The sequence below is a fragment of the Pteronotus mesoamericanus genome, unplaced genomic scaffold (genome assembly GCF_021234165.1).
Source record: "Pteronotus mesoamericanus isolate MK-2021 breed Mesoamerican mustached bat unplaced genomic scaffold, CSHL_Meso_final contig_246, whole genome shotgun sequence".
Taxonomy (NCBI): domain Eukaryota; kingdom Metazoa; phylum Chordata; class Mammalia; order Chiroptera; family Mormoopidae; genus Pteronotus; species Pteronotus mesoamericanus.
Genome location: NW_026555104.1, coordinates 2,166,501 through 2,191,326, shown reverse-complemented (window position 1 = coordinate 2,191,326; position 24,826 = coordinate 2,166,501). Strand labels below are relative to the sequence as shown.

Here is a 24,826-nt window from a genome sequence, read left to right as displayed (position 1 = left end):
CAGAGGACCTGAAAAGACACTTCTCCAAAGAGGACATACAGATGGCCAATAGACATATGAAAAGATGCTCAATGTCACTAATCATCAGAGAAATGCAAATTATTAGATAAAACCACAGTGAGATATCACCTCACACCTGGCAGAATGGCTATCATCAATAAATCAACAAACAAGTGCTGGTGAGGATGTGGAGAAAGGGGAACCCTAGTACACTATTGGTGGGAATGCAGATTGGTGCAACCAATGGGGAAACAGTATGAAGATACTGCAAAAAATTAAAAATGGAACTGCCTTATGACTCAGCTATCCCACTTTTGGGAATTCATCTGAAGAAACCTGAAACACTAATTTGAAAGAATAGAAGCACTCCTATGTTCTTGCAGCATTATTTATAATAGCCAAGATTTGGAAGCAGCCCAAGTGCCCATCAGCAGATGAGTGGATAAAACAATTAGGGTACATTTACACAATGAAATACTACTTGGCAGTAAAAAAAGAAGAAAATTTTACCCTTTGTGACACTATGGATAGACCTGGAAAACATTATGCTAAGTGAAATAAGCCAGTTAGACAAACTGAACTAACAAGCATAAATTATTTTAAGGTTTTCTATTCAGCGACTCAGTCAACACATTTTAGGAAAAAGTGAGGGAGAGAGAATAGTTATGCAATCTTCCCAGACAGAATTTGATACTAAGTTTGTTTGATCCTGGGTGTTGTTTTGGCCTTTCTGTAAGTGATTCCTGTTTGTAGACTTGGGGAAGCAAGAAAAATGCCATTCAGTGATTCTCTGGGAGTTAGCTAGATATACTGAGCTCAGGTAAGCTTCCTTTCTTAAATCACTTTCTTCAGTCAGATACTCTTTGAACCTTTCTCCCATTAAAGTTGTTACCACTTTATAGTATAAATGCTAAAGTTCTTGAATATCCTTCCAACCGGACTATAAGGTCCTCTTGGAAGGGACTATACATTGACTGAGACATGGTGGGAACTCAGTATTTACTGAATAAATTGATGTTTTGCACCTAAAAACTGTGAGATAAAACCTAGTAACAGGCAAGGCCTAATCACCTTAGTGAAAGAATTGAGAAGACAAATAAAATCTAATATTTTAACATGTATGTTTAAATTTTATATTGTGAGACAAAAACCTTTCCTAAACAATGCCTGGATAGTAGTTCATTTTCAAATATAACTGGAAGATTTCATTACCCACATTTCTCCAAAAATACTGCAGTAGAATTTCTAAATGTTCTGAGAACTAATCTTACTGTATTTTTAAATCTGTTTTCATTTAAGAACAAAAAAGTACATGAAACTATTACATTCTATTTTCTTACATTCCTATCACTTAAAAACAGCTGAACTGATTTTTTTCCTTAAAAAAAAAAATTACTGGCTAGCAATGAAGTTCTGAAAATAGAGGTCCATGATGGAAAACTGACTCAAACAAAATCATAGCAAGGCTATTATAAAAACATGACATTTAGGTTCTAGCTACTTAATTTGGCTCAAAATTTAGAATAAGTATTTTTTAATTAAATATATTACAACTTTACTCACTTCAAAGCTTCCTCCAATTTATGGATTTTCTTTTGAGTGTCTTCTTTTTCTTTATCAAGTTCACTCTGTACATCATGAACCTGCCATGACAAGACATGTCATATTTACTAGAAGACAAATAAAGTTCACCCAAAGGAAAAAGACAGACAATCTTAAACCCATTTTTAACATAAAATTAGATTTAGATGTTTCAAGATAGAGACTTGGTTAACCACAATCATTTACCGTATAATTATTTCAATACTCTTCTTCCAATACCAATTTTCTGGTCAAAGTTAATAACTGAATCTCCCTGCATGTGGATTCCCTGTAAAGTAAACCGGTATGCAAAAAACTCAAAAAGGGAACAATCACATGAATTTTTTAAAATACTGGCCAAAGGCAAGGAGTCTCAAGCAATTCAGGAGAATACAGTAAAAAATATGTCTATTATTCCCAGGCACATATGGCTTATGATGAAACAGTCTTTTCTTCTACTGCTGGGAATGAATGAATAACTATTGACTGAGTTAAGGAGTAAGTCCCCCCCGCAGTGGGTAGCTGTTTCTCCAATGTGACATCCTTTAAGTAGGTGAGTTGGCAGCATGAATCATAGTAACAAATGAAAATGTTTCTTCACAGAAAATTCATACACAAATGCAGGTAAGCATATCCAATGTGGACATAAAGGGATCTAGAAATAGGAAAAGAAACTGGTTCAGCTGGAGGGACAGGAGGGAGTAAAACAGTTGCCACAGTTCCACATACATGGCCACTGAGAGCACAGAGCCAGATGACAGGAAAGAGAACTCAAGTCAGTGACGTTCCCCCTTCAGGAACATCAGTTGTTGTACACTGGTTTTCTATTTTTCTTACCTAGTATCTGTCTCCTTTTTCAAACATTTTTATTCTTTACCCTTTTCCTTTGCAGTTCAAAAAATTAAGTTTGTCCTTAATATTGATGACTTAATTCTTTACACCTGTTCTACCCCTAACCAGTTCCTCTGTGGAACTTAGAAAATCGTGTTTCAGGTTCTTCACAGCCCTTCCTATGACAATTATCTCCATCTTCACTTCATTCTTTTCTTTCCTTATAAAATCTATTCTTCTGCCATAGACATCATATTTTCTGGTGTTCTACTGATAAATTTCTTGACATTTTCTTTTGGAATGATACATTTTTAGAAGAAATTCCTTTCTCTAAGTCTTCAGTATAATGCTCTCAATCCTTGGCTCTACGATATTTTTCCACAGGCCACATTTTGACTTTTTTCTCCTACACAGTCTTTCAAGGTTTGTTCTTTAAATTTATTTATTTTTTAATTTTTTTATTGTTTATGCTATTACAGTTGTTCCAATTTTCCCTTCTTGCTTCCCTTCACCCAGCCCCCGCCGACTCCCTCAGGCAATCCCCAACACAGTTGTCCATGTCCACAGGTCATGCATATAGGTTCTTTGTCTAATCCCTTCACCTTCTTTCAACCAGTCCCCTCATCCCCTCCCCTCTTACAGGTGTCAGTCTGTTCCTTGTTGCTGTGCTTCTGATTTTGCTCATTAGTTTATTTTGTTCCTTAGATTCCATTATGAGTGAGATCATACAGTATTTGCCTTTCATTGCCTGGCTTATTTCACTTAGCCTAATACTCTCCAGTTCTATTCATGCTGAGGTAAAAGGTGAGAATTTCTTATTTTTTAATGCTGCAAGCGTTCCATTGTATAAATATACTAAAGTTTTTTAATCCACTCATCTACTGATGGGCACTCAGGCTATTTCCAATCTTGGCTATTGTTAATAACACTGCTATGAACATAAGGGTGCATTTATTCTTTTGAATTGGTGTTGCATGGTTCTTGGGATTTATTCCCAGAAGTGGAATCACTGGGTCAAAAGGCAGTTCCATTTTTAATTTCATGAGGATACTCCAGACTGTTTTCCAGAGTGGTTGCTCCAGTCTGCATTCCCACCAACAGTGCAGTAGGGTTCCCATTCTCCACATCCTTGTTTGTTGATTTATTCATGATAGCCATTGTGGCAGGTGTGAGGTGATAGCTCACTGTGGTTTTAATTTTTATCTCTCTGATTAGTGATGTTGAGCATTTCTTCATGTATGTATGGGCCATATGTATGTCCTCCTTGGAGAAGCATCTATTCTGGAACTTTGGCCATTTTTTAATTGGATTGTTTGTCTTCCTGGTGCTAAATCTTTATTTATTTTGAAAATTAAACCTTGTCTTTCTTGAAGAGTATTATCTGTTAAGATTTGGTGCTTGTCAAAAAGTACAAGGGACATAACCTTATTCCTACTATATGCTTCCCAGTGTGGTCTCCTCCTCAGAGCTGCGGCTGAAATCCAGTGTTCAGGAAATCCCCAGGAGGGTTTGGGGATTTCTATGGAGGAGGAGTTTTCATCCACACCCCAGAGCCTACTTCCCCAGTCCTCTGAAACAATGCGCTTCATATATGGAAAACTGACGAGGAGCCGCTACCAGAGTTGCTGCTGAGTCATCGTGGTTTACATGTTGGGACTGTGCCTCCAATGTGCTTTGCTGTCAGGGGTTTCCCCTGTATTTGCAGCTCAAGTTCTTCTGGGACTCAGAACTCTGCATAAAAGCATCATTGAGATTTACTCCTTTAAGTAAAAACTTCAAAAAAATTAACTATTTTTGAGAAAAATTTATCTAAAATTACACGATGATTATGAGTGCGAGCTCTGCAGTTAGTGAGTACACGTGTTTGTCCCCACTCCTCACAAGTTACTTAACACACTGCACCTCCGGGGCCTCATCCGGGAAATGGGGACAACAGTGAGTTATTCCGTGTAGAGCTCTTAGAGCAACACTGGGAGCACAGTAAGTGACCAAAAACTTAAAAATTATTTTCCTTACCTTCTCAGATTAAATATTCTACACACTTTTTTTTGAAAACTTAAGGTTGCTACGAACACCCAAAATCACAGTATGCCACAACACAGTAATTCCCTTAGATGGCCTGTTTGCCCTTTTAGAAAATGGCCCCTGGATTGCTAAGAAATTTGAGTCCTTGCGAGTGCTTTTTATCATTCACAATTCATTCTTAACCTCTGTCCAGGTTTCAGCGGCCACTTCCTGATGCTTGGTCAGTGTGCTAACTCAAGCACCGTGATCTAATTTATGCTTCTGAAACTGTTAGAACTATTTCTATCGCAGGAATGGAACTGTCTGAATGGGAGAATGAGAGACTTCCCTCTGAGTTAAACATGCATGTGTCAAAGCACAGATTTTTGAGCTGGGGGTTCCTTAAAGCTAGAAGCTGTTTCTCATTTACTTTTTTATGTCCGGCACTCAGCACAATCAATATACTTGGCTTACACTAGAACAGTCAATAAATGCTCTTCTGGGTTTGTTTGTTTGTTTGTTTGTTTGTTCTTAATTAAAGACATTTGTATTGCATACTTAGGGCCTTTTTGGATATTTCTAGTTTTTACCTATGTTTCTGATCATTGTGCTTTCCTTTTTAATGTACTAATGGCAGTGGGGAATAAAGCTTGAATTAAGTTGCTTGCAACCCTTTCCCCACTATATATTGTTAATACCAAAAATGAATTTTAATAATTTAAATAATGAAAAAAATAGAAAGTCAAAGATACAGTGTATATTTTCAAACATGGGATTATTGTAATTTAACTTTTAAATAATTTAAGACTTAAGTAGCCATACACACATTTATTGAACATTTATTAAACGTATATCTTACTCCCTTTCATCCTAAAATGTTAAATAAGCAAGAAACGTGTACTTATGTAAAGAAGAAATGGATCCTGCTACATATGAGGAAATAGACTACGGCAGGCATTCTGGGGTAGCGAAGAGCACTGAATGGCTGCTCAGCACTCATCAACTAGCTGGACAACTCCACTGTGCCTTGTAACTGCTCCAACCCCCACTTCCCCACGTGAAAAATATGGCAGAGGGCTGCAGGACTTCTATAAATCATTTCGCTGCACAAATTCATTTTTAAAGACTCCACTCAGGCACTCAAAGAAAATCACACCAGTAGTAGTTGGAAAACACTTCACAAAATATAGCGGTAGGCAAAAGCAGGTTTACAGTTTTTCATAGGGAACATAATACAATAAGTAATAAATAATAATACAGGGATAAACTATGTCTTGCGTCCTTATAGCTGTAAGCCTACTTTTGCCCAATTCTGCATCATACGTAAGGCTGTGGAAATTTAAAATGATTTTAACCTAATTAAAGGAATTATACATGAATGCTAAAAATTGGCATAACTATTTTTAGTGGTTCTGAACTCCATCAGACTTTATATCTCACTTTTTACAGAGTTACATCAAAATTATTCTAAGTAGATATTCGATCTAGCGCATTCTTGAATCTACATGCTTAACATCTGTCTCATGAACTTCTGTAGGTAAACACTACCATTTTTTACTCTCTAGTGCCTGTGTGGACAACAAGCAATGGGTTATTTGTAGGAGGCAGGTGTTTCCTTGCTAGTAAAATCATTTAGCCTAACCATTTCCTGATTCAGCAGATTAGGACACTTCATCAAACAATGACATTTAGTTTTACTACCTATTATTTGTTTGATGTTCAAAGATCTTAAGAGCAGGCAATAGCCACTAGAGATCAATAAAGACCATTAGATAATGTGTGTGTGCTTAAATTAGGGACAGCATCTGAGGCTGTTTCTCTTACCTCAAAGACAAGTGAGACTCACTCACGCTGCTTTCTTACTGGCACAAGGAAATCGTGTCATTCAAATGGCATTTCCTCCTCCTGAGCAGACATTCAGAACTCAGTTTTATACCCAAAGTTATTGACTGTGCACACCTGTCACACCTGGAATGCTGTCTCACAAACAAAAGCCCTACACATCCCACCTCACTATCCAGTTACACAGTCCAGGACTGCGGAAGGTTTATGTCGGCTCTCTGAGCGGTCAGAAGGGATATTCCCTGAGGGGGGTACAAGACATCAAATCTTCAAGGACTCAGATCGCAGCAGGTTTAATAAAGAAAGAAGAACAGATGTCAATTTAAAAGGGGGAGATTACGGAATTAATTGTAGAACAAAAAGTGACACGCTGAGCAACATTTTCTCTTCCAATGTAAGTAATGTGGGAGCATATGCAATATGAACAAATAAGCTTATTTTTCTTGTAAAGATTGCTATTATTTTAAACATGTCCTTATTTACACTGAAAACAATTAACACACTTTAGCTAGTTCCATTATTAAAAAGCTAGGCCGATCGACACCTCACGGAGAGGGGAAGGCTGCAGTCATGAGGCCTAACAAAGGGAGTGAGGCCTGCTCCCTGCAGTGAAATGGCACAGGAGTGGCTGCAAGGTTCCTGGATAAGGATGACTTGGGCACTAACGTTCCACTTCTGGTTTGTGTCCATCAGGCAGAGGGGCTGGTCCAGTAGCCTTTGGTCACCTAGTGGGTAAGAGAAATCGCGTGCAAAGGTAGTGGTAGGAGAAAGACTCTTCCCAGCTCTATCTCTATGTCTAAGAGTCCTCAGTAGGACTTAGAGAAATTTGGGATAGGAATACATTCTTTTAAAATTACTGTGTGCCATTCTCCTGGCTCCCAGCCCTCTCTCTGTCTCACAGGTACACAGATACTGTATCTCTCAGGAAGAAGGCCGACCTCAGAGTTTAAGGCCAGGAACAGGAGGCCTGGAAGGTGTTCCTTAATGGACGGGAAGCCAGATATTTGCCCAAAGAATGAACAATGGACTAAAAAGTACACCCAGAGGATGTGGCAGCCTTATACAGTGGGGAGTGAGGCTTATCATAATATATGATCTTCTTTTGTTTAACTAAAATATTTATGAAGCTGCAGAGCTCAATAGTAGAAACTGTAAAAATTCTATATTTCAGTGAAAGTAGCATTTTCCTCTCCTGTTCAGACACCATTTTATAGACATAAGTATATTTAAGATCTTGCATGGAGCTGTATTCAAACTGTGGTAAAAAGAAACTCTTCAGCAATAAGAAAATTCATTATAATTTTGAAGAGCACATATTCAGATCAATACATGTCCATCGAAATGCCCACTTTTTCAAATGACAGAAACATTCTTCTTCCTGGACATTAAGTTCCTGGAGAACAGAATCTGTGTCTAATTCATCCTCTACCCCTCTGCCCAAACCCAGGACCTAGTATGATATTTGCCCAGTGAAAGCATATAATGAATCTGCTGAGTGACTACATGGATAGATGTGACATTACAGCTTTTTAAGAATTTTATGCTATAAAAGCTGTTTAAGTTTAATTTGTATGTATTTTTAATTAGTTGAAGGATTAATCCTTTTTGCATTGTCTATTATGTGTGTATTTTACAAATGGATTAATTTGGTAAATGTAAGAATAGTAAATAATTACAAAAGCCCCAACAAAAACCTTCACCATTCAACTACCCTTTGACTTTCTATGTTATACAGCAAACAAGAAATTCAAAACTGAAGTTTAAAAGTCACAAACTATAAAATTCTGCACTTTATTGGTGTTAATAGTATGTCAGTGAACTACCAGTTATCACTGATAACAGGAATACCAGCTTATTTCAGTAGAAACATTCATTATTCTAAATGACAAGAAACAATTATTAATCAATTTTTTAGTAGACAAATCTTTCACTGTTTTATATTCTTTGGTTAAATATTTAGAGTTGTTAGCATGCATATGATATAACAGAATACAAAATAACTCTGATCAATTGTATATTTTTAAAATAATAGAAAGAAAATATAACTTTATAGTATTATTATGAGAGGTCAACATATATGTTCTTTGTTCATTAAATATAACATACAAGTGGTGTTTTAATATTGATATAACTAATACTAGAACTGAAGCTGTTTATAAACATAAAAAAGAAGAAAAAGCATGATTTGATTAATGGCTAGCAAGCTGAAATAAACTTAAAAATTATTCTTTAAGGGCTAGAATGCATGTCTTTATTAAAAAAATCAACCCTCATTCTTAATTGCTTCATTTGCTATTTCAAATGCAGCTTTCCACAAAATATATTACCTTTTTATCATATGTGCGTTTTAAATGACTCTTCTCCATTTGGAACTTATTTTCTTGATCCTGTAAATGACAAATACTTATTTTTATTATACTTAAAATTGCTACTAGAGTTAATAAAATTAGTATTCTAATGAAATAAATCTACTCAATGACAAACATTGAGTTTTGCATATTATTAAGAGTACCTACCTGTCCAATTTTCTAAAGTACAAATAGAAGCATGATTAGCTTTATGTTAGAGGTCATAAAACCTTAGTTATCTGAAGATATTCCTCTTAAAGTACATACTTTACAGGGAAAGAGAAGCGTTCAGACCCTTAGGATTAGAGGATTACTTAAAATGACCAACTGAGTTGATACGGAATAATAAATTGGAATTTATACCATATACCAGTCCCTGGTATTTTTTGACAATAAGCGAAAAGGAAAGATCTAAAAGATGTGAAAGAATGAAAGAGAGAGAGAAATTATGAAAATTGGCAGATAATAATTCAAAGGGAAAAAATTATTCTTAGAACCTGGCGGGTATTATGCTAAGTGAAATAAGTCAGAGAAGACAAATACCATGATTTCAATTACATTCAGAATCCAAATAACAAAACAAATGAATGAAACAAAACAGAAACAGACTCATAGATACAGGAAACAAACCAGTGGTTACCAAAAGGGTACAGGATTGGGCAGTGGGCGAAAAAGATGAAGGGAAGGGGATTAAGAGGTACAACAAACGTCCAGTTATGAAATAATTAAGTAATGGGGACGTCATGTACAGCATAGGGAATATAGTCAATAATAGTGTATGGTGACAGATGGTAACTAGACTTATCGTAGGGATCACTTCCTAATATATATAAATGTCAAGTCACTATGATGTACACCTAGAACTAATATGATATTGTATGTCAATTATATGTTGAAAATAAATAAATACCAATGAAATAATATATCTAAATAAAATTTATTTTTAAAATTAACTTCAAAAGAATGATTATTTAAATTAAAATCATTATTTTCCATATGCTATTAGCATCTACTTTTGTTAAATAAATAAATAAATGAAATGAAAAAATGATACAATGCAATAAAAGAATCAGAAATGGCTACTTACATTTTAAAGGAGGTTTTTGACTCTTATTTGTACATATAAATCAAAAAAAGGAAAGGTGAGTTTTAGCCATTATTATCCTGTGAAAAAAATACAAGACTCACCTTTAGTTGTTGCTTTCTTTGAAGTTCTGATTCCTGTAACTGCTGTTTTAATTGACAGATGTTCTGTTCTAATTCTTTAATCATACCAGATGCCTAGAAGGATTTTTAAGAATAATAATAAAAAACCAAAATATTGATTTTTGTACCATTTTACAATTTCTGGTTGGATAAATGTATCTCTTCTCCTCTGAAGATTCACTGAATATTAAACTGATCTGTTTATCTGAATTAAAAATGTTTATTAAAAATAATTCATCTTTTAAAGTAAAAATACATATTAAATTCTGTTTAGTACCTACAATTATGTAAATATAATAGTAATGCAGAAATAATTGTTTTACAGAAAACTTGTCAAATTTTAACTTTAAAACCAAATCCTCTGGAACACTTAATTCTTGAAATACCACACAATTGACTACCTTAGACTTACAGCTATGAATTCTCTTTGCAGAAAATATCAATTATCAGACAAAGTGTATGAGGACCAGTGGGGTGTCTGTGGACTCACATATGTACATATGATGACAGAAACACTAAAGCATAACCAAGATTTCAAAATAATAATAATAATAAAAATAATGTATATAGAAACCTTTAAAAATGTACAATTAGCATAACTGAGCACTTCTTCTCAATCTTTAAGTTTCCTTTTTTAAAAACTTTGGTACAAAGGTTAACTTCTTATGCAGAATTCAGTTTATTAAATACTTTTGTCATGCTATGGATTAGACACTCAATATTTTAAGTATTTTAAATGCCAATAAAAATCATTTCACTTATTTCAAGAACAAAACCAAGGAGAAACTAATTTCCAAGGCCAAATAGCTTCTACATGGCTACCTATGGCTATACTCTGAGTAAATAGGTATATATATGTAAAGGAAATTACTTTATATGCATATACACCAGCATATATATAATACCTTAGAAGCTGAAAGTGCATGTTCCTTTTTCAGGAGGTTTATATCAGCATCGTATTTGGTTTGCAATAGTTTCATGTTTTGTTCATAATCATTTATAAGATGATCTTTCTCTTTATGCAGTGCATTGCGCCTAAAAGCAATAAAAAAATAAAATACACTCCCAATATATTTAAAATCAATTCCTAGAATGGAATTCTTTAGTCAGCCAAATCCAAATGCACCACCTTCCAATATATCAAATAATTTTCTACATTTTTACCAACTTCTTTAAAAAGCAGTACGCTTCTTAAGGTAAATGGTACTTAAAAGAAAAAAAACAAAAACAAATAGCAGTATTTAGGTTGGAAACTGCCCAAGATTAATGTACAAGGTGTGATTGAATTGGCAGACACTTTACAGGGTTACTATCAGGGCTTTACAGCCACACCTGAGAGATAATCTGACTTCAGACAATACCTTGCCTTTACTTCTTGTAACTCACTACATGTTATCTGGTAACATCTCTCAAGTTCCATTTTTTCTTGAATTAATTTCTGCTTCTGTAAATTACTGTTCTCTGCTTCTCCAGTCAGCTGCTGGACACGGGACTCCAGTTCTTTGACCACCTGGTTCTAAAAGAATAGGTCATTGTTAAAAAAGCCTCTGACTGACTTTGTACACTGCAGTATCATTAAGTAGCTTGAAGAAAATATATACTCTATTAGAGATAAGAATATAGAAAACAAATGTATCACAAGCCATATTAATAAATATTAAACCAACCTCTAAATTAACCAAGTCTTTAAAAAATGCTTTCTAACATAAAAGAAAGATTGTCGCCCTGGCTTGTCTTGCTCAGTGGATTGAGTGCTGGCCTGCAAACCAAAAGGTTGCCAGTTTGATTCCCAGTCAGAGCACATGCCTGGGTTGCAGGCCAAGTTCCCAGTTGGGGGTGTGCAAGAGGCAATTGATCCATGTATCTCTCACACATCAATGTTTACCTCCTTCTCTTTCTCATTCATTCCCCTCTCTCTCTAAAAATAAATAAAATATTGAAAAAAAATCATCATGTTTATATGCTTTTAGCCATTCACTCATTGATTCCTTTATTTAATGAATATTTAGTGATGTCCCTATCCTCAGGAAGGTTACATTTTCTTTATGCCACTTAAGAAATTTATATTGTTAGGTGAGTACTTAGCAGTGTTTTGGCTCTTCATTTGACATCTTAGAAACTTTTTTAAAATTATAAAGCAATATACTAATATCTTAAAAAGGAAATTCATAACCCAAATATTTTAATACAGGGGTTATGACACATATGATACATGTATTATCACATAAGTGTATAGGAATATTTTATTAGTTGCAGTGTTAGTGAACAAAATTTTCATTTTTTAAAATATTTACTTATTTTTAGAGAGAGAGGAATGGAGAGGGGGAGAGAGAGGGAGAGAAACGTCAATGTGTGAGAGACAGCTCGATCGAATGCCAACCCGGGACTTGGTCCATAGTGCAGGCCTGTGCCTGACTGGGAATCAAACTGGCAACCTTTCAGGTTGCAGGATGGTGCCCAACCCACTGAGCCACACCAGTCAGGGCAGTGAACAAAATGTCCATTTGTTTTATTTTTTTACTTACCATTTTATCAAAAGCACTTCATTTTTCCAGTCTTCAAAATTATCACATAATTAAGTCATTACCTTATTATTTGATATTTGTTATTTTGAATTTTTCACCTTTACAGAATTAAATAAAGGTATTTATGACAATGTACTCCATCTAAAATTAGGGTAAGCAAGCATTAGCTAAAAGGACAACTGATTTTTTTTATTGAAGTATAATTGATATACACTATCCTATTTATTTCAGGTATACATCATATCGATTTGATATTTACATACATTACAAAATTATCACCTAATTTTTATTTTAACAATTACACTTTCAGTAAGTGTGAGTAATTAGAGGAGTTTAGTATGATGTTCCAATTAGTATATTTTCATAAGATAAACATTTAAAATAAAGTTAAGCATTGCATAATCGTACGACCCCAACCTCATATCATCCTTTCTTCAATTTAAATGTTGGTGCAATAGCTTCCAAATACCAGAAATAATTATATCTAACAAAAATTATATATAGATTAACTTTTTAAAATACGTACAATCCCAGCTCAAAGCCTGACACATGTCTGATGCTCAGGTTTCCTGTCCATATTTCCTATTCACTCTGCTTCTGTACTAATGATCCTTCTGCTTTAGGGGCTCCTTTCAAAAGATAGTTTCAATTTTCCAATACATATTCTAAACTCTCCATGTTTCCTAAATATTAACTGACTACAAGAAACAAAGAAAAAGACTACATCCTTTGCCTTCCAGCTTTAAGTGGTGAACTAAAGATGATTTCTTCTTCTCTTAGAAACTAAAAAGAGAAATGGAACTCCATCTTTATAAACTCTAGAAGAGAAACTCCTCTATTTCTCACTAGGAGGAGTACCTTGCAATATACCACACTCCTAGAGAGAACAGAAAAACCAAAAAGATACAAAAGAAATCAACTTGAAGATACTGGCAAACTTTCAAGACAGGTAGGACTTAAGGGAGCCAGAAAAAGCAACCTCAGAGATAAGTCACCTTTCTGTAAGCCGCATTTTAACCTTTTTGGCATTTTCCCAATCTAGATGGAGGAGGATAGGGCAAGAAAATTAGAGCAGAGGGTGGCCAGGCAGCTAGGACTTGAGGACCAGGATGGCTGAGGGAAGAGATGCATAAAGAAGTAAGCTTCACACAAGCCCTTTTCTCCTCAAGGGATTTGCCAAATTCTTAATATTCACAGGACAGGAGACTAAGAAACCAAGGGAAAATACTCTGAGAAGCAGACCAGGGTTCCCAGCGGTTACCACTGTACCTAGGAGTAAAGCTTATGGTATAGAGGAGGAAGGCCCCTTTGCAACACCACAGGCTTTCAGCGGGGCCATGTGCTGAGGGCCACTCGTGGGAGTGAATCAGAGGAAGACCAAACCCTGCACCCGGCCTAGGGTCAGCTCAGTCCCTGGAATGAATCAAGGTGAGCTGTCTCCACACTAGCTGCCTCTCAGAAGTTAGCAGAGTCTCTCTGGAGGAAGATAACAACATCTAGTGCGTTTATACACAATGTCTGACATTCAATCAGAAAATACCAGGTATACCGAGAAACAGAATCAAAAGGGAGAGAAAAGTGAAAATTAAAAATAGATATGCCGATGGCCCAGATATTGAAATTATAAAACTTATGAGGAATTTGTTATCCTGGCTCAAAGTATATGAGGAAGGCGTGCAAAGTTAAATGATATGGTCAAACTGAAATGGAGGGACACTCTGAGACAGGATGGCCCAGGGCTGGAGATCTTAGACAACAGCATCAGAACAAAGTTATCCAAACTAAGTTGCATGCAAATAATTTCTTGCTTGGTTCTAATAATATATTGTGACTATAGTATCTCTGAACCCAATCGAGCGTGAAAAAGAATCAGGAAAGACTGGGATAAATGTTTTTAAAAATCATACAAACCATATTTGCAGGAAACAATCTATGGCTGAAATCTATCAGGGAAAAAAAATCACATTATGAGAAGCCTAACAGTTGCTACAGAGTAATAAAATGCTAAAATAATTTATTCACATACACGACTGCATAGTAAGAAATCCATGCAACTATGGAACATTGGCTAGAAACCGTCTTTAAATAACTGGCCAAGGAAAAAAATATATGTATTGAAAGATGAGCACCAGTTTTAAAAAATGATTCAGCATAGAAATTATGCAAACACAGTCAGAGGCAAAAGTAGGTTTATATTTGTGAGTACACAAAACAGAGTTTATCAACTGTAAACCTGTTTTTGCCCTACCTTATCTATCGTAAGGAAATTAGAGGAAAGGCAGAAAAAACAAAAAGCAAATGAAGAAAATTTTCATTTCTTAAAAAATCATTTACATGTGACAGATTAAAATCAATACCAAATGTATTATAAAGGACTACAGCTATAGAAATAACCTATTACCACAAAATGTTCCCTAAATACCCTATTAAAATAGAGATGGCTCATTACTCAATGATGTCTTAAATATATACCATAATTAGCTTAAATTAGATTAAAAAATCATCAGTTTTAAAATGTGACAAAAAAATCTTTAAGAAATCAGTTTTAAAATCAAAAACTTGAATGCTCTAAAAATAAAGTCTCGACCTCTGTCTGTCTGTCTCTCTGGTAGTGGCAATGCGACTGGGGTATTATATGCTCACCTCTGCCTCTTGCATTTCAAACTGTATGGAATAACTCTAACCTTTACCCCATTTTGTTTTTTTATGGCCATATCAGCACTATAATAGTGACTAACAATTAATAATCTCATTCAACTTTCTCTCATTTGAATAAATTAAACTGTCTATCCTGAATGTTATCATGGGATGATATTTTTAATTCAGAAAGATTATGCTTGTCTGTTTACAATGACAATTCTTACTCTAGCACCATACAAGTATGAAGATTGTACTCCCAATTAAATCATCAATAATAGAAATAAAAAGAACAGCTCCCCCAGGTATGCAAGCTGGCTCGACAACTGAAATTCAATTAATATAATCCATCACATCAGTAGGCCTCAGCACCAAGATCTATACTTACTGAACAAATACTTTTACAAATACATACAACTTTCTGATTTAAGAAGCAAATAAATGATGATAATTATTCATATTATTACTTATTTGTTTTTATTATTTTATTTGTATTATTTATTTTTAAAGCATTTTCTTAACCCTCATTGTGTCTTACACAAGATAAAGTAGGCACAAAGGAAATTTGAAAGAATTTAAAACACAATGTCAAGGGAAAGGTTATAGACATATGTGAAATATCTTAAGGACAACAACGTGTGGCCAAAATAATCTTTTCTAAGCTTAATACAAAGAACTGAGGAGACATAAAATAGTGGAGGCCTCAAAATGGGATATAAAGTTATTCAGAAAACAAGGATCCTGATGGAGAACCATATTTTCAGGCTGCAGCAGACAGCGTGGAAGGGGGGTTCAGGGGTTTGTAACAACAGGATCAGAGAAGGAACAGTAGCTGTACAGTTAATGACAAACAGGTTACCTTGGGTACAGAGACTATGTTCCCACATTGTGAACTCAAAGGTAGTACTCGGAAGACTAGATTGGAGTTCTTGAATGGACATGGCTTGTAAGCAGTAGTTATAATAGGCATTGGATTAGTAATTCAAGTTCTTGGTCCTGGGAAAATGGGGCAAATAGCAAATATGAGATATGGAACAAGAGGAGACAAGGAGAGCTGCTGGCAGGTTGCCGAAGAGTGCCGGAATGAGGCAACAATGGCCTGCGCTCAAGCGGTAGCTGTGGAAACAGAAGGGAAAGAGACGGATCTAAGAAAAATTGTCAGAGAAGTAATAATATGATTAAGTAAAATACTAAATGAAGGAGATGAGAAGTGGCAAAAATTATAAATCTTCTATGTTCAAAACCTATATGCCAAAAGAATTGGCACATTGAGAATTAAGAGAAAGTTTAGAAAAGGGTATTATTTTGGTAGGAAGTATGATTTTCAGCACATACTAGGGAATTGTAAAATAGCTGATGGGGCTTCAGTTATACAACCAATAATACAGAATAAGAAATGTATGAGTTTTATATACAAACTTGGAAATCCTGGGAGTCAAAAATTAGAAAGGGTTAGTTAGTATTCAGCAACCATTTAGAATCCAAAGTTCCAATCCTATGGCAAAAAGAACAAAACAATTTATCTGATTTCATAAACTTTTTCTTGAAATATGACCTACACATAAAGAGATGCATGAATCTTCACAGTATATTTTGATAATTTTTTACAGATTGAAAAGACCCATGAGTCATTTATAAGATGTAAACATTACCAGCCGCCCGGAAGCCTTATTGGTCATCTTCTACACAAAGGTAACCACTATTCTGATTTCCATCACAAAAAATTAACTTTGCCTTTTGTTGAACTTTCTATAAATGAAATCATAGAGTGCGCATCTTTGGGATCAGGCTTCCTCATGCATACTGCATGTCTGTGAAATTTGTCCATGTCATGGCATGTAGCAGTTTAAACTTTCTCAAGGCTATATACAATATTCCATTGTGTAAAAAAGGTAAAATAATATCCATTTTATTAATGGATTGTTTTAGTGCTTGGCTGTTAAAAATAATGTTGCTCTGAACACTTTTATACATGTTTTATGGTACATACATGCACTTATTTCTTTGCTTGTACTTCCTGTATTGAAATTTCTGAGTCACAATTTATTTGAAAACTATGTCCATGCAAAAACTTGCAAGTGAATATTTAGAACAACTTTATCCATAACTGCAACCAAAGATGTACTTCTTCAATAGGTAAATGGATAAACTCCATGTAACTGAATATTTGGCAATAAAAAGAAATGAGCTACCAAGCCACAAAAGATATGGCGAAATCTTAAACGTATAAATTGTTTAATGAAAGAAGCCAGTGTGAAAAGGTGATTTATTATATGATTCTAACTACATGACATTTTTTAAAACACAAAACTATATACAATACAAAAGATCAGTGGCTGCCAGGGATTCTAGGGAGGGGCAAGGGATAAACAGGGCGCAGCACTGGTGATTTTTAGGACAGTGCAAATATTATGTATCATGCTATAATCATGGGTTTATGACAAGATAAATAAATAAAGAAAGAAAAAAAATTTTAAAAAAAGATGTATTGGTCAAAACCCATGTATTTGAAAAAATAAATTAAAATAAAATTAAAAAAAAAAACAAAACAAAAAACACTCCATGTAATTTTAAAGCATAAAAAAAATTAACCTGATTTCCTGCAATTTTTAAAACACCACTTAGGAATTTGGGGTCCCAGGAAAAACATGTAGACTGTAACAAGAGAATCCGGATATATTAAACATACATGAAAAAAACTCATTGAAAGGACTGGGGGGAACTGATGGCCTAAGCAATTTTGAAATGAGTGGAGTCTCTAAGACCATAAACACTGTCCTCTAGTTGGCGAAGCTGGTTCCCATGGGAGTATGGGTTCATAACTCTGATCCTGGTGTACACGTATAATGGAATTGAACAATTAAATAAATTGATGGATGGCGGTTGAAGCCAAGTTTCCAATGCTGGATTGAGAGTTTACATATATGAAGGGAGAAGGCTAGAATAATCCATATGGCGATGGATTAGAGTTATAGACATTGGTAAGAAATTATATTTAGTTTAATGTGGATATAGATGGTGACATATAAAAATGTTTATATATATGCGCATAGATAGACAGGTTAATAATACACATATACTCCCTTGCTTTGTTAGGTGAAAGGGCATAAAAAAATGTCACCCCAGTGTAATGAGCACACCTATCACACAGATCTCAGTCTCTAATACCATTCTCCACATAACCCACATTGATGGGCATTATGTCGAAGGGCTACAAGAGCCCAGTGAAAGAGTTCTTAATGCTCAAAGCTGAACAATTTGAGTCGCAAAATAAAGTTAGCATTGGATTATATAACCCAGAGTACTAAATAAAATTTATCGATGAGTCCATACTGATATCAATAAATGATTGAATAAATTAATAAATAGGGGAGAAGAGATAAGTCTCCCAAGTAGAAAAACTCCAAATAGCTTATGCAGAAATTTCATACCCTAAGTATGGAAAGCAGGACTCCCCACTTCTTAAGCGTGGACTGCACAGAGTAACTTCCTTCCGGAGAGGACAATATGGAAAAGTAGAAAGTAACTTTATAGTGGAAAATATAACACATACTACTTCAGCCAGGTGATCAATGTTAACATCAACAGTGGTAAGTCATTATAGTATATATGTACTCCTGATATGATGTGGTGAGATTAGCGCTTTACCACTGTGATTTTACAGCCTCAACCCATAACCCCAGTCAAATCATGAGAAAAACATGAGACGAAATCCAGTAGGCTCTGGCCAGGGAGCTCAGTTGGTTAGAGTGTCATCCCCATTCACCAAGGTTGCAGGTTCAACCCCTGGTCAGGGCACATACAAGAAGCAACCTATGAATGCATGAGTAAGTAGAACAACAAATCCATGCCTCTCTCTCCCCCAACCCAAATCTCTCTTGTAAATACATATACACATACATACATAAATAATTCTGACAAGGACTGAATAGACTTCACAGAATTACCAGCGGGACTCATGATACTGAAAAAGATAAAGAATTGTACTAATAAAGCCAAGTATCTCAATAAAGCCACCACAGACTTTCAGTGCTTCTAAACCCTATATTTTACAGTCTTCACCTCCCCAAGCATCTAATAATTTTGCTTTAATTTTCATATCTGTAAGTTCTAATATTTTTAAAATCCAGTGTTTACATGTTTAACTAAGAGTTTCACACAAGAGAATCCCTGCCAATACCAAAAGGCATAAATCTAACAATCTATACCAGTGTCTGCTTACAACAAATGCCCTGAAACAAGACTCAACAGAAGAAGGAAAAAAAAAAAGCCTGGGAGAACAACAAAACCAGGAGACTAATTCTCAGTGACAGTCTCGTCTTTCATCTTCAGCCATGCCTTGAACTCTCCCTTGTTTAATTATTAAATCAGGAGCTGCTCAGCAAGATCTGTCTAGTTTTGATGATTCTTAAATTCAGTCCTGCTGACAGACTCTGTCCCTTTTTCTCTATATTTACTATTATCTAATGACAAGGTCTGCATACTAATTTTGAAATTCAACTTTCATTAAAAATAGAATGAAGTTTTTCTGACAGTGACCTCTTGGCTCCTAAGTATCACTTTTCTTTACAACCCAAATTCATAAAAATTAAAAACTCTGCTGTGAAAGACAATGCTCTCTTAAAATTTTTTAATTAACAGTATATAACAATGGAGTAAACATTTTAGACAATCAATATTTTCCACAAATTTCAACTTTAAAATTACTTATTATGTTTAATTCAAATGTGAATTAAATGTGGATATTGAGATGACAAAATTGTATTTCAGATATAAATTTGTTTTTTGTTCATGACTTTGAATATCATCATTATGCTGATTATCCAGAAAATAAATTCTTGATATTTGACCGCCACTAACCCTGCTCTACCTTCAGCCTTCTCTGTCTTGCTGATCTGTGTTATCGCTTGCCAGTTCACGTCTCTAGACTGACACCCACGTCCAAACTGCCACCTCTCCTACCAGGGCCGCTACAGCAGCCTCCTCATTGGTCTCCTCGCTCCCTCTCCTGGCCCCCACAGTTTGTTCTCCACGTAGAGCCCGAGATACACATCACTGGGGATCCTGGTCCCCACTTTTTCACTCCTTCTGAGATATGCCTGGGTAACCGACTCTTGTTTGGATTTCACAGGTTAAAACTCGAGGACATACTTGGACCCACCAGGTGAGGTTGGGCTGTGTGGTAAGCGAGGACTGGACTCATGCCCAGGATACAAGGCTCTACCACTCCACGAGGTCCTATCACCATTAGGAACCAGCTTGATGAAGGGCACTGCCTTGGACACGAGGAGCCCTGGCCCACGTGCCATCAGCCCACCTGTCCACGCTTCCGTGCTTTAGGACGTCAGATGGGCTTCCAAAAAGCTGACGACATTCCCTCCTTCCAACCTACCCACTGCCACCAGGTGCTCTGTGAGGCGGCTCCTCAGGGAGGCTCCATTTCTCCGGGTCTCTGCCCTGTGCTGTGGGAACCTGCTTCTACATCCTCACAGGAAGGGAACTTTTGAGGTTTACCCATGTGATAACTGTGTCTGCTCCCTCAGTGAAGATGAACCTACTCAGAAAAATCTGTCTCAAAGTGGTCACACTACTCCTATCTTCCCATTGGATTTCCTTCACATTAGCATTAAATACTTTCAGAAAAACAATCAACTCTTCAGTTAAAGAGAATGAAACAAACAAACAGAAAGAAAGAAGAAAATTATCTCTAGGCTGAAAGTCAGTGAGAAGACAAGAAGAAAGATTTGTAAAGGCTTTTGGGGTTTAAAAAATGGGAGGATCAAGCAATCCAGAGTGAAATCCCACAGCTACTTCAAGAGACTGTCCACTGTCACACATAAGCCTATAGCAAGTGAGGAGGTAAAGTGATTTCTTCTAATCCTGTATCACACTGACTCATTCACTGCATACATCAGAAAAGCACGGGGGTGTGGTGAATAAGAGAGTAGTTTCTAAAATAGGCAAGAAAGGAGAAAAAAGACGTACTGTGGACTGGGTTTGTGCCATGTATTCTCCCTCCATTTTATTCAGACGTGCATTTGTGTCCTCCAGCAATTCTTGAATATTTTCAGTGTGTCGCTTTTGAAGATCAAACTTTTCCTTTTCCATTTCTGCTACAGCATTGTGGAGCTACACAGTGAAATAAAAAATGGACTCTTTCATCGCTATTATAAAATAGGTTATTTTGCAATTCAGAAAAATGTTTTCCTGTAACTTTCTATTTATTCACATGATGTTGCAAACAATAAAAGATATAAAACTCATAAGTAAACATTCAAAGTGAAGATGTCATATAAAGAGCATGATTAAGAAATTATCTTTTTCTTTATTTTCCTGAATTGGAAATTTTAATGGATCAACAAATGTTAAAGGGAATTATCCATATCTGGTAGCAATAGTAAATAAATCAGACAGATAATACAATGTCTCAGCTAAACAATACTAGCATTAGCCTGAAATCACATAGAAATCTTTGTAATATTGTTATTGATTAGGAATATTATCTCACTATCTATATTTTCATATTACTTGCATGAAATTTTGCACAAGAGTAATGTTAAAAATCCTTTCTTGTTCACTCTTCCTTCAACAAGAAACTATTTTTATCCACTCCATAATCTATACAAAAGTGGACACAAAGGTGGCATTATAAATCAAATAGAGAAAGAAGTCTTTCAGAGCTGTATGCTATGTGTCCTCAGGTACACAGGTCTTTCTAAAGGTTACACTCTAAACATCTAAATAACATGTAACTAAGGAAAAGAAAACAAGGTTCAATGGACAGCTTCCAAAGGGAATTGAAGATTGTGCTCGAAGCCTTGTGGGCATTCCTTCACTTACCTGAACGGGAGTGGAACTCTGAGCCTAACTCCAATCTCCTGCATCCAGCCCCAGGCTCACTCAATAGGTGGGCAGGGCGGGAGTCCAATAGTTTAAAAGGTATATCTGATTTCCCATTCATGAATAAGAGAGAGAGAACAAGGATACAACACGTGTACATAGATTCCTATTTGACTAGGAAGATGCTGAATGAACAGGGAAAACCTGAGAGACGGTGAAGCTGGAGGCAGAACGCAGGCAATAATTATGCTAATTATTGGTAAGGGTCCCAAGAACTTTTCTTCTAGTTTCTAGCTGAACAAGAAGAATGAGGATGGCTCAGGAACAGCCATACAAAAGACCCTTCGGTTTCTCACATGTAATGTATGCAGTTTTGACTATTTATAAGTGGTCCCCCAGATTCCTACTATGCCGTATTTGTATCTTGCCAAAGCATAGGTTTTAAACTGGTGTTATATCTCGTATTCAAGTCAGTCACTTAATTGACACATGAAGGTAGGCGAGCCCTCAGCACCTCCATTTCAGGGCTGCTTCACAGCTGTTGACCAATAGGCGGGGTGACTCTGATAAAGGGCTCTACATAAGTCACAATAGAATTCTGTGATTACATTTATGTTGCAGTGGTTTCTTCATGCTTAGGGTCTCTCAGAGGCCCTAGGACATATGTGTACTGACTGCCAATAATTTACTTTACTTAGTAGCCCATTAATACATAGTGGTTTCTCAGATGTATCCCACAATTGCTTCATAAAGCGAACGTGCCTGTAGAAGTTGGAGGGGTGTCTCTAGGGCTTTAAAACTAATCCAGGGTGTTCACAGTTGAGACTAGCAGGGTAAAAATAACACTGTCTAAAACAAGCATGCTGTAACTTGGCTGATCCATTTGAGAATCCAACAGGTGTATCTGGTCCAATACTCTGACTTGGAGATGACAATACTTATTCATGCAACAAACTGTATTAATCTCTACCATGTACCAAGCACATTGCATCACTGAGAGCTTTCCCAAACCCAGCAGTGGACTGGAGTCCAGGTCACATGGTCTGGAGGTTTTGAAGGGCAAACATTCCCCTGAGCAATACACTGTTACAGCAGCAAACCAAAGTACAAATCTTGCCAGGGTTTATTAAACCACAAGGGTGCCATCATGGCCCTCATAGGAAGGGGATCTGTAAATTCCCTAGGAAATACTTTAGGTAGGGTTTGGCACGGGGTACAGGGGCACTGAAGGCCTTCCCTGGACCCTACACATTGGTCTTTGCCCTGGATATTTGACCGCGTAGTTGCCTCATGCCCAAGGAGCCCAAGAGGAATGAGGAATCTGCTCATAAACAAGGAAAAGTATTATAAAAGCTCACAGGTTAATGGTGCAGCCACTTTGGAAAACAGTCTGGCAGTCCCTTGAAATGTTAAATTTAGAATTAACCACATAACCCAGAAATTCCACTGGGTATATATTTGTGAAATAACAGTACAGGTACAGATATTAGTCTCTGCCCCAGGTTCCTGGTACAATGCTCCCCAAACCCTTGGAATTCCCTAAGTGAAAAGGGCATTAGGAGCATCGTTTGTTCTAGTATTTGGTCTTTGACCCTGGTTCCTGACACAGCCCTATAGTCCCTTGGAATTTCCTGGGTGATAGGAGTGCTCTTGTTCTAAGGAGGTGCCTGTCGGTGAGCTCCGGGAGAGCTTCGGGATGGGGGCCGTGCAGCGGTGACGGTGGCACAGCTTTGTGAATATACTGAAAATCACCCAACTGTACATTTTAAGAAGGTGAGTTGTATGGGGCCTGAATCATAACTCAATTCTTCAAAAACACCCACAGATTAGGAAGAGCATAGTACCACGAGATAACTGGGGAGAGTTTTACCCAGCTGGTACAAACATCCAGGAACGGGGCAGGATTGTGACAAAAGGTGAGGCATGAAGATCACCAGTCTCAACCATGCAGAGCCCGAGAAACCCTAAGGGCAGCAGGGAAGCACTGCTGTGATAGAAGCACAGTGGTCAGGCAAGCCAGACTTGTATTTTAGAAAGATCATCAATACGGTGGTATCGTGGGGCGCAGACTGAAGAGGTGGGTGCAGAGTCCAGTTAGAGCAAATCTAGACAACTGGCGATGGAAGGGAAATTAGGGAAGGGACAATGGTGAATAAAATTCAAAACAAGCAGAAGGAACAGAACTTAGCAAATGATTAGATGTGAGAGGTAAGGCAAAAAGAGGAGTGAGCAGCCAGGTAGGTAGCAATACCGTAGGAAAGAGGGAAATAAGGAAAACCCTAGGAGGAGGAGATTTTAGTAACAAAGGAAGAAGATGGAGTTTGGGGAGAATGCTGGAATTTAGATCAAGGAGAGATCTTAAGTAGGTAGTTGGATAACTGGGATTTGAGAGATAAAAGATGGGAATTTCTGTTAGAGAATATATACACACATATATCGTATCACCTTGTCTACGTAGATACTTAATAATTTTTGAATGAATGATTGCATAAATCTATCATCTGCTTATTAGTTTTTGGTACCAATCCTGCTTGCCCCAGGTTTTCATCTCTGCCCAGACTGACATGCAATTTCACTTCACAAAAAAGAACTTCAACCACATTTGCAATGTTCTCACATGTACTAATTTTTGTGTAACTGTAAGAAAGATTTACTAATCTAGCTGAAAGAATAAAATGTACCCTTGTATATAGTAGAAGGCAGAAGACTTTTCAAATCCCTGACAACTTAAACTGGGAAATGAGGCACCAGGGAATGGGGCCTGCTGGGTACACAAAATACCTGTAGCAAGCACAAACATATGCCAAATTCATAGAAAACAACAAGATATGAGAAATTAACAAACTAAAGCTAGAGAAGAGCTAACTATACCCATCTTAACATCTGCAGTGCACTTCCCAGACTGGTCCTGAAGCTGCCATCCATCACCAGGACATGTCTGTGTGGGAAAGCACTTGTTTCTTTCAGTGAAATATTTTGAACCCAGACTACTTGATAGAATATTGGTATGAG

General features: G+C 36.4%; 1 protein-coding gene across 1 annotated transcript in view; it reads right to left on the bottom strand.

The window, feature by feature from the left end:
• Positions 1 to 24,826, bottom strand: part of CEP112 (centrosomal protein 112) — a 311,127-nt gene that overhangs the window by 223,664 nt on the left and 62,637 nt on the right. The window contains exons 12-17 of the mRNA XM_054573071.1: positions 20,960 to 21,103; positions 11,174 to 11,328; positions 10,718 to 10,847; positions 9,795 to 9,887; positions 8,586 to 8,645; positions 1,564 to 1,643 (exon numbers count right to left, since the gene is read on the bottom strand). Of these exons, the coding sequence (XP_054429046.1) occupies positions 1,564 to 1,643; positions 8,586 to 8,645; positions 9,795 to 9,887; positions 10,718 to 10,847; positions 11,174 to 11,328; positions 20,960 to 21,103 (662 nt within the window). The remainder of the gene's footprint in view (positions 1 to 1,563; positions 1,644 to 8,585; positions 8,646 to 9,794; positions 9,888 to 10,717; positions 10,848 to 11,173; positions 11,329 to 20,959; positions 21,104 to 24,826) is intronic.